Source organism: Arachis hypogaea, chromosome 7, assembly GCF_003086295.3.
Source record: "Arachis hypogaea cultivar Tifrunner chromosome 7, arahy.Tifrunner.gnm2.J5K5, whole genome shotgun sequence".
Classification (NCBI taxonomy): Eukaryota; Viridiplantae; Streptophyta; class Magnoliopsida; order Fabales; family Fabaceae; genus Arachis; species Arachis hypogaea.
This window is the reverse complement of record NC_092042.1, coordinates 4386051-4397436: the sequence shown is the minus strand read 5'-3', so window position 1 is coordinate 4397436 and position 11386 is coordinate 4386051. Positions and strand designations below refer to the sequence as shown.

The 11386-nt window shown below is 30.9% G+C and overlaps 1 protein-coding gene across 1 annotated transcript; it reads right to left on the bottom strand.

The window, feature by feature from the left end:
* Positions 1-1024: 1024 nt before the first annotated feature.
* Positions 1025-3465, bottom strand: LOC112702102 (uncharacterized). Its single transcript, XM_025753008.3, has 4 exons — positions 3209-3465; positions 2762-2919; positions 2350-2454; positions 1025-1787 (listed from the first exon to the last, which is right to left on the bottom strand). Exons 1-4 carry the CDS (start codon positions 3257-3259, stop codon positions 1331-1333), a joined length of 771 nt encoding a protein of 256 aa, XP_025608793.1. The 5' UTR covers positions 3260-3465; the 3' UTR covers positions 1025-1330.
* Positions 3466-11386: the final 7921 nt, after the last annotated feature.

The window sequence follows — 11386 nt, the reverse complement described above, 5'->3', positions numbered from 1 at the left end:
TAGTGGTCAAAGGTTATGATTTCTCTTCTCATGTTGAATGGAAGCCACTTCTTGTGGACTTGAATCCAATGCTACATATCAACTTTTTCTTATAATCACACAAATTAATTTTCCCAATGAAAAGGTTTATGGTTGTGAAAGAAAAATGTGCCAATAACAATAATTTGACTCATATTGAAATTTAAGGAATTAGTCCAAAAAAGTTATAGATTAAAGCATCAAAAGTTTTTTTTTCTTCTTAATGAGAAGATAGGTCATTTTATAGCAAATACATAATAAAAAAATTGAAAAAATAAGGGAGAAATGAAAAGTAAAGAGAATCATGAAGGGAAATTATTATAAAATAAACCTATGAAGATTTCACACAAAAAGTTGCTTGTGTGAAAGTAATTATCTCTTGTGTGTATGCTTATCACTTAAGATTAGATTCAAGCCAATTTACTGAATTTAGGCACCGACTTAGTTTACATAGCTTTTTGTAGAAAAACCATATGTCACCAAAAATTCAAGTGAAAGAGATTTTCCATCTTTTGCAAATAATTTCGCTGCAATTTCTGCTATTCTAGCTAATTGTTAATCTTTTTTCGAGTGTGATTTCTATGTTATGTATGGTCATGCCTAAGGACATATTGGTTGAAATGGATTTTTTTCTTTTCTAGATTCTTGCCATAGGTTTTTTCTAAGCTAGTTTCTAGTGAATGTACATAGTAAATGAAAACATATCACGACACTAACAAGATATTGTTATAGTTTGATATTGTTACAAGATAGCATATACGGCCCATAAGTCAAATAATTTCTCCATGATTTTATATCACAATTGGTAGGTCAAATATCTCTGTACACAGTGATAATGATGGGAGACCACTCACCAGCTAAGCATGCAATTCCTTTGGAAGCTTCAGCACAACTTTCTATTCTATCTGTAAGTCAGCCATTTGAGATTTTGAAATTTCTATTAATACCAAATCTGTAACTTTTAAAATGAATAACCCTATATAGAGTCATGAATCATGACAAAGAATTATGTACAATTTTTAAAATCTGCATTTAGGGTAAGTCAATTGATTATAAACCTAAATTGTTCAATCCTAAGAGAGTGTATGAGGAGTTCCATCTCCACCTAACCCCACGGAACTACTAACAACATACCAAGCCACATTATTGTCTATCATTTTTATCCCCCATATTATAGTACACTAGTTCAATGAATAAACACTGTACAAGATTGAAAAAAAAAATTAAGTAAAAAATACTTTTTTTTTTCTTAAGCAAAGGGGAGTGCTCAAGGCCCGGCTTGATTTGGTATGACTTCAGCATAAGTATTGCACTACTTCCTGCCCAACCTCACTAGATGCTGCTGATGCTTTGCCGCTGCTGCCTTATCAGCAGCCTCCCGCTTCAATGCCCTTTTAGCCCGTCTACCTGTTGCGACTTTTTCAGCTGCCTCTTTCTTTTTTGGCTGGCGAGATGATGAACTTGCGCCTCCTGGATCCTGGAAGTTTGATCGCGGGACTGGCCTTGCTTCGAGCCGCCCAGATCTGACATAACCATTGTCTCCCCATCTCCGGTTACCAATGCGAAGACTTGATGAGCTACCATAGTAAACTTCATCTAGATCATCATCATCCTCGTCATCATACTCATAATCATATTGATATTGATAAAAATCTTCAATAGGATCGTAGGCATCTTCATGCTCCACGTGATTTTCGACCTTCAGAGGTTGAAACCATGCAGCCCTAAGTAGTAGGCAAACACTCTCCTCGAACATGTAGTCCTGGATGCTGTTAAAAGGGACAAAAAAATTAGTAGTAGAAAACAATATTGGCTTTCATCCTCAAAAGATAGAGCACATAAATAAACATAACTTCAGTATCACATTCAATTAGTATGTGTGAAAGCAATGGGAAAAAGGAAACTGCAAGACAGCATTGATAGACAATTTTGTACAATTCATTTTCAATAAGAGAGCCGATTGCTGAAGATCAAGAACATCATTGTATTTCTAGCTTTCACTGCGCGTTGACTCAGCAATCAAGTAACCTGAAAACTGAGGAAGTGAAATCTCAAAACAGAAAAAAGAATTTCCATCTTCAACAACTATGCATCAATAGCTCATTTATCTCCAAAATAACATCAGAGATATCTAATCCATCTTTTTCACATTCTATATTAGAAGTGTCATATGTACCATAATCGTCAGCTAAGACTATCTTCTACATTTTTCTACTAGACAACTAAGACTACACCTAATGATAAGATGTACAATCAAACAAATATAATAGTACAATTATTTCACTTCAAATGTTGAAAAAGGTAGAAAGAAACAAAGCCCCGCAGAAATACCTGCCATCAAGCGAGCGATGGACAAAGAGGAAGTCGAATGGATGTTTACACTGAGGGCAGGTAACTCTCTCTCTGTAAGTAGCCCAGCGAAGGATGCACGTCACGCTACAAAGTACAAAACATAATCAAGCCCGTGAATTAAAAAAAGTACAAGACAACAACAAAATCTTTTATCCCACTCGAACAAAGCCATATTACCCAATCATAAATCATATTTGTGTTTAGTCCATTTACATGTCAATCACTTTTAATCATTTTTTGAAGGGGAAGGAAAAATGTGAATTCCCTTCAGTCATAAGGTCCAAATAGTCATACAAACCAAACAACAGCAAGCAAAAACCATAGTTCAAGTGAAATGGACATAAAAATATAATAAACTGCATCAAAAGAGGGAGAAATAGCATAGACAAACCAGTATGCATGCTCGCAACCTTTTACAAGAGCAGTATCCTGAAGCAGAATCTTGTCCAAGCAAATGGCGCACAGACCTTCACGATGAACATGGTTCCCGCCACCTCCTTCCACCCCACGAATCTCCTCTTCACATTCACTTCCTGTTTCACTCTGAATCTGAATCAACAACAACACAAACCCAGCAACATCACCAACAGGAACATTCTATTCCATTCCATTCCATTCAATTCAACACCGTAATGATTGGGGAAAAAACCACACAAATCCACAATCAATTTAGCTAAAACACAACGCCATTAAACATCAAGAACCAAAAGAAATCCCGAATTCAAAATTAATTCAAGAAAAATCTGAACATGGCCTAAAACCTAACTTTTGGGAATTGAATTGAATTGAATAATTGACAATAATAAGAACAAGAAAAGAAAAGAAAAAAGAACAATACCTGGGGCTTGAGGGAAAGTTCGTTAAGATCGTTGTTGAGAAGAGCAGACATAGTGAGCGATTGAGAGAGAGAGAAGAGAGAGATCCGAATTGGGGGAAAAATGAGCAGAAGCTGAAGGTTATGAAGGTTTTTTGCTTAGAAAAGAAAAGAAACAAAAGATTCAAAGATGCGAAAGAATTATTCTTCTTTTTTTTTTTTAGTACCGACTTACACAAACAGGACCCACAAAATGTTATCTGGGCCCAAATTTATGAACCAGCTATGGCCCAATTCAAGCCCATTTTATGTACCACTCTTACACACCAAATAAAAGTGTGAAACAAATCTAATAACCGCTTTTGGGCCTGCCTATTCTCTTTAGAGATTTGGGTTGGATCTGGTCCTAACTTTTCCAACCCACTTTAAAGATTTTTTCCATTCAGTTTTAGGTATTTAATACAACTTTTGTTAACGACCAAAAAACAACTAACGTTATTTGAAGTTTTGAACGTATTAACACATTGATATGCTATAAAATATTTAACTTGAAAATATTTCAATTTCTGGATACATCTTTAATTGATGAAAAGGTATCTTGTCCATTCTTACAAGAAATGCTAACATGTAAGATTCTTTTACAACAATGAACAAAAAAGAGAAACGAATACCTATGTAAAAAACGGGGAAAAAAATTCAAATAAAAATTCTCATAACTTTTAGTGAGAATTATATGTACAAAGTGATATGTTGCTTGCTATTTTTTTTTTTTTTTTGTCTTGTATAACAAGTCGACACACACGGTTGAGTTATAGAGAACCAAATCAGGCGAGATGGGTTTCGTACCTTAGGCTACGTTTGGAATGAAGATTGAGAGTGAGATATTAAGGTAGCGTTTGGTGGAGAGACAGAGATGGAAAGACTGAGACCGAGAGACAGAGACTAAGAGACAGGGATTGAAATAAATCTAAGTATTCTGTTTGGTGCAAAATGGGAGACATAAATTGAAACAAGAATGAAACTCTAATTTAATTTGCATAAAGGGTAAAATTGAAATTAATTAGTTGAAATGAAAGTATTTTAAGTATAAAATGTTATTAAAGTTTTAGTCTTAATCTCTAAAAATTTCAGTCCCCTGTGTCCCTACTTTTTGGAGGTACTGAAATACTGAAATTTTAGAGATAGAGACAGAAATTTTAGTACCAGTCTCTGAACTAACAAACACGATACTGAGTCTCAGTCTCTCAGTCTCTGTCTCAGTACCTCAAAACAAACGCTACCTAAGATTTGGAGATCGAAAATTAAGTCTCTGTAATGTATTTGGTATAAAATGTATTATACTGAATTATGGCTAGTAGTATGCTTAGTTAAAGATAAACATAGAGATTGAAAGGTAAATTTAAAATTTGAAAAGTTAAACGAGAGTATTTTTAAAAAAAAAATATCATTAAAATTTCAGTCTATTCTCAAAAATTTCAGTTCATTATGTCTCCACTTTATAGAAGTATTAAAGAGATTGAAATTTTATGTCTATCAATTAAATTTTTAGTTCTAATTTCTGATTACCAAATACAATACCGAATCTCAATTCTCCATCTCAGTTCTAGTCTTTAAAAGTAAACACTACCTTAGCTTCTTAAACTGTGAAATTGTACTATGAATTGCTTCAACGTGAGAAACAAAATGAGTAGCAGAAAAAAACCATTTGGCTTATACAATACACTTTAATTTGAGCATTGTGAAGATAGTTGGACCTACTAGCAATGGAATATGGGTACAATTTAACAAAAAAGTCAATCAATAAACTAACTTGACATAAAGAAATTAAACTTTAGAAGGATTCTAATGAAAGCACAAGATTTGGTTCAAGTAGTGTATATAAATTTAGTGCACATGCATGTTCGGCAAAAGCTAATTTTGATTCTCCTCCCTCAAAGATTGAGACAACTAAGTTTTATATATAAAGCAAATTAAATCAAGATGCTGGAGTAAGGGTCCTCCATCGAATGTTCTTTGCTTTCTAGCCTTGTTTTTAATTAATTATATATATGTAAAATATTATTAGTGTGCATGCATATTGTTATTATAAAGAATATTGTTTAATTGATCTAATGGACACAATTATTAAGACTTTCCGCACCAATAATTATTATATTATTCATTTTCAATTCATTCTTTTCCATTTGTGTTCTATAAGAAAGTCTTTTGTTCGAGTCACGCAAGTAGAGATTCCGTATTCTAACAATTCTTAATTATTTTCCCTCGAAATATAATTGTATAATGTTAATTAATGTATAGAGTTTAAAAAGAATTAAGTGTAATTGTGATGATTCGCTTTGGTGCACAAAAATACTATTAAAAAAAATAATTTGGAGGTGTTGATAGATGGTGCAAAAAGCTTGTTTCATGATAACATGCACGTCCCCAATAGTGATTTTAAGATTAGGAGATTGATAAACAATAACATTTTTTAAACTCTAAAATATATATATATATATATATATATATATATATATATATATATATAATATTTTTAATGTGTATTTTGTTTTAATTTTAGTAGCTGATCTTATAATGTACATCTTCTAATATGGTCCTTTAAACCCTAAGTCCTAGATAATAATGTCAACATTTTTTGATATTTGGTTGAAGACTTGAAGCTCTTAACCACACAGGAGTGAAGATTCATAACACAAAGTGCTTAAAAAGTAACAACCAGACAAAAATTAAACAAAGAAAAGAAAAAATTAAACAAAGAATAGAAAAAATGCAAAAAAAAAATTCTCATCATATGACCCTTTAATATTGCCATCAAGATGAAATTAGAGTAATGATTCTAAACTTGAATAATGTCATCAAGTACGGTTATTGAAATTTTTATTTTTATTTTTTTGTAAGAGAGAATGAACTGGGTTGATAAGGTGAGTGTTTTGGATGTCAAAGGCATAATGTATGCATCAAATTATTGGCTGGTAACATTTAAATGAAGCTTAAATCTATGACGAATTAGTTCTTGACATATTAAGTTGAAAGATGTCGTGAAAAAATAGTAAAAACCCGTAAAAAAAAAAAGGCATATTACAAGTGATGAGTTGCAACAAAATTAACAAAATTGTGCACAAATTGAATCAAGGAAATAATATAAGTATCAAACTCAAATAATTATGAAAATTCAAAGAGTTAATGAATATAAATATTTCTCTTAACCTTGAACTTCAGTGCATTTATTAAATCATAGATTTGAGACCTTCACCATTGACTCTGCTATGGCTTATTTTGCATTTAACCTAAAGGATTTTAAAATAGAAAAACTAACTAGAATGTGTTACCAAACATTAGGCTGCAAAAACCTAACAATTGGAGAGTTCTTTTCGAACTTGTCGACCGACGAATATAAGAGAAACTCCGACGATCAAGTCAATAAACATAATAAAAGGTACATAAAAATCTAAGAAGAAAATAATCTTAAATACAAATACATATATGCTTTAAACATGGATGAACAAATAATCCTATCGAATAAAACATGGCATAGCTACAGAAAAAGTAAAATAACATTTATAGTAGGGAAAAAAAAAGTGAAGAAGTTAAATATGAATGCAATATCTTTCACTATTTTGATCACCTAAACACCCATACAACTTTATAAAATTTGGAAGTTGGTTCCACACAGGCTATGATTCTAATTTCTATGTCTATCAATATTTTTGTTTGTGGAAATAGTAGTTTTGCATGAATAAGGTATTACTACTTTCTATTTCAATCAAAAGCATCTATAAGTGCCTCCAATATATTTAGTGACATAATTGTGTGCATTTTTTTTATTTGTTTAAAAAAAGTTTTAAATTTTTCACACTAATAAACTCATTATAGCAAAGATTCTTAATTCAAACTTTTTAAGCATATACAATATAAAAAATAAAAAAGTATTTATATATTATACCTCTAAAGCAACCTCATACCAATAGTGAAAATCAGTCATCAATCAACTATTATATATTTATGTATAAATATATACATTATTTAAGTTATTTCTAATAATATATATTTTATACAAATAATTAATTTAATAGTTAATTATTTTTGCACACAACATGATTTTTTTTTAACAAAAAATTGTAAAAACGTTGCTAGCTAGTAGCATTGTCAATCATGTAATAACCAAACATTCTTGTATTGTGCCCTCTATCATTATATACATTCCCAAAAAAATTTATTTAATTCACATCCCTATATTCCTACCCTACCACTTTCATTAACTAATTATTGGTTCTTGACAGTACAAGACCCATTCCCCTACAAGTCTATAACCCTCTTTTATTATTCTTTCCAATATTGTAAGTATATTTTAATTTTCTCCAAAAATTAAAACATCATATGCCATGTTTATATGATGACTTCTTCAAAAAGAAAGTTTGTCTCCCATTAACAAAATTCAAACTCTTCCACTTGTTTTTCTTCTTTGTACAAGTTAGTGGCATGGAGATTGATGCCATGTGAACATTTGGTAATGGAATTTAAGGGACAAAGAAAAAATTAGCTAGGAAAATAGCTCTATTGTTTTTAGGTAACTATCTACCCCTATTATTATATAATTTTCTAGGGTACCTTATATGGAGGAAATGACACTATGCCCGGATATGATAGCACATGGCCATTTGAGGAATATAAATATATAGCTTTGGAAAATGGTGAAAACTTTTGATTTTGATGTTGAAACAAACCTGTTATATTTTATTTTTTGTGGACAATGGACCTAATAATGCTCACAAGACATTCATTAAGATGGTTGATACTGCTGAAATGATAAGCAAATTTTGTTCAAAACAGATATCATGTCAATGATGAATTCTCTTACAATGGTACAGACTTGGAATGATATAACCATTGGAAAATGTTGCTACCTTATGATTTTATTTGTATAGTCCATTGAATATTGATTGTTTTATAATGTGGAAAACGACATAATTAAAGAGAGAGAGGGTTTTCATCCGTATTCCCCAACCTGACAGATTAAACACCTTAGAGTTTGTTGAAAAATCTTAGTGCTTCAAATTTTATTAGTTATGTGGATACCGTAAAAAACAAAAAAAAAAATGGATGGTGTAATTTATGCACAACAGGCAACCTATAAAACACAGGGAAGGCAAGACCTTAAAATATCTTCAACAATTCAGAGTTTAAAGGTAAGCTTGATCCCAATAAATAACTGATTTAAGTTTCATAAACTAGTACCAAACCTTTGTCTATGACCATTCCTAAGTGTTCATATTAGTTCTTACAATTCTGCTGAGTACCCTAATCAGAGGCTTTGTATATATACATCCTAATTCTTATGTAAATAATTATATCTCACTCAGCAATCTCTTTTGCAAGTGTACACAACACATAAATCTCCAGAGCCCTTGCTCTAAAAGCTTTGATACAATCACTATAAACATTGCTAAACATTAATAGAAAAATCAGAGTTTCAAACAATGCAATGGAATCCACGGCAGAAATTTGCATGCATACACAAGAAAATACATCTGAATTTTCAAATAGAAAAAGTAAAACAATTTGAACCAGAAATTATAATAACCAACAACATACTTGCAAAATGCTAACACCAAAGCAAATTAATTAATGACATGAAATTCACGTGTAAATTAATTAATTGAAATCAATTAATCAACTCTCAAAAATGGAGTGTACCCACCAGTGAGACAAGCACCACCACCATTATTAAACCAACCATGTGTTGTTTGTAATATATTGTTCTTCCATCAAACAACAAAAAACACCAAAGTACAATGGAAGGGCCTCAATTGCATACACAAGCATACGATCCAATCATTTCACAAATTGTAGAATAAAACAAACGAAGGAGTTGAAACAATCACAGTTTATTTTTTTATCATATGAACCCAAAATAACCTCTGTCCCACACACATTATCAGTTATCTCCATGATAAAAATATTATTTGATCTATAGCAGAAAACAACACAATTCAGTTTTCCTATGCAACACTACTAATATTTACCTGTACAAAAGAAACATGATAATTGATAATCCAAACAATGTACATGTATTGTAATAAAGACTACTTTATGGTTGACATGATAGGTAGTGTGGGACAGTTCAACACTAATTATATGAGACAACAATTCTGACAAATTCCCCCGGAAAAAAAGGCTAAAATATAGTAACAAAGGATAAAGACACAACTTCTAACATTTTTCTAAATCAACATCTTAGAATGAGTATTCAAACAAGAGATAGAAATAAGATAAACATTTTCCTAACGAATTTTGTCTTAGGGTAAACATTTTGATTCTGTCTTGAGAATGGTACTAACAACAATAACAAAGTCTTAACCAGTTTGTTGGAATCGCCTATATGGATCAAACATATCGTGTATCTTGTTTACCGTGAGACTCTTTACACGGAGATTTCTTTGAGACAATACTAATCCAAACAATAACATACTAAAAAATAACATGCACAAGTAATCCAAAGCAATGGTTACTTGTATGTATACCAAATACAAGACAAGCAAAAGGAAGCAGAAATAGACAAAACCGTATAGCAATTAATTACACAATTGCAACAAAAGTATATTTTTAAAATAAAAAGGGATGTTCAGACAAAGGAATGGGGTTGGCATGTGCAGGAAAAGATGACAAAAAACATGCAATGGATTGAGACCAATATCCCATCAATATTTGTTTAAGTATTATGGTCAGAAATGGCAACCAAGAATCTAGCCAAAAATTAATAAGTGACACGCATAATATGCAGTGTCCTCGGAAATAAACAATATCAAAAGGCTGATTAGCCAATCCACCAATACATGATCCTGATGATATGATGAAATAATGAACATGTATACCAATACCAAGCAACATCTATGATAATCAACATACACAAAAACACATGATAACTGATAATAATATATATAGTTTACAAAAAAGTAGTGGTATTATTTTAAATGTGGTATTATGGCCATATTTCTAAAAGAAAGCAGCACACACATTGCTGGTTAAAGCAAAGCATCATGAAACACAAAACTAATGCAGCAAAAGAGGCATGAATCAGAGAAAAGAAAAAAAAAATCAAATCATGGACCTCGCACGCAAGATGAATGGTTATATGTCTAGAAATAATACACACTAACCCTTTTTAAATAATGAAGAAATAGTTGACAGTAGAAAGAGGCAAAGGACATCACAGCTTAGAAAACTATTCAAAAACTTGTTTTCATTTTCTATTTTTAGAATTTTGTACTGGAAAAAGAACTGTTAAAACAAAAAAAAATCTCATTTTCTATTTTCACCACTTGTTTTCATTTTTTTCTTATATTTTTTTTCACAAAATACTAAAAAACAAAATAAAAATAAAAATAAAAAAATAAACATACAAATCAAACACACCCTAAAAACCTGTTAAAATAGTATGTAATCACATACTTGAAAAGAAAAACTAGACATTCCTAGTTGTATTAATATAAAATATAACACTAATCTTGAATACATGTAATATCACTTAATACCAAAAGATATCTTCATCAATGTAATGTTAGATAGTACACATTAGAAGATTTAAATAGAGATGAAGATGAAGAGTAAAAATGTGTGAATCAAATAAAGAAACAAGTTAAGGGTACACGGTGTCTTGATGAATGCAGAAACTTTTGCAGGTTGCTTACGGATCAGAGATAGATGTGAAGACCCTATAAACTATAGACCCCGAAAACGACAGCCATATATGATGGTGACGTTACAACTACTTCTCATGCTCTAAGTCTAAAGCACTACCCAACTATTAGTAAAACTAAAACCCCTACATCAAATAGTAGTAGAACTCTATAAACTTTTTAAATAATTCAATACTATATGCTATATATTATTGCTAAGGTCACAATATAATAATATATTATTAGAATAATATACAGAGAAGAGAACAATGAACATGGTAAAGATATTAATTAGTGCATTCTGCTGGAAGAAGAAATAAACAATAAGCATAAAATACTATGATTTAAGACTTCATCATTGTCACATGCATTTATTTAACATTGTAGATAATACTATATGGTTATGGGTATTACACACTGTAGATTTCACCTATGACAAAACTAAGGAAAACAAAAGCAAATAATAAATATAGTAAAGTAAAAAAAACAAAGGCCCTATTAATTAGTTTCAGAAAGGAGTAAAATA

Bases quoted from the DNA above. Each gene is read 5' to 3' on its own strand.
- LOC112702102 (XM_025753008.3), bottom strand. From the start codon at position 3,259: ATGTCTGCTCTTCTCAACAACGATCTTAACGAACTTTCCCTCAAGCCC. The intron at 2,920-3,208 runs GTATTGTTCTTT...TTGTTGATTCAG, and splicing joins AACTTTCCCTCAAGCCCCAG to ATTCAGAGTGAAACAGGAAG. The intron at 1,788-2,349 runs GTATTTCTGCGG...CCCTTTTAACAG, and splicing joins CATCGCTCGCTTGATGGCAG to CATCCAGGACTACATGTTCG.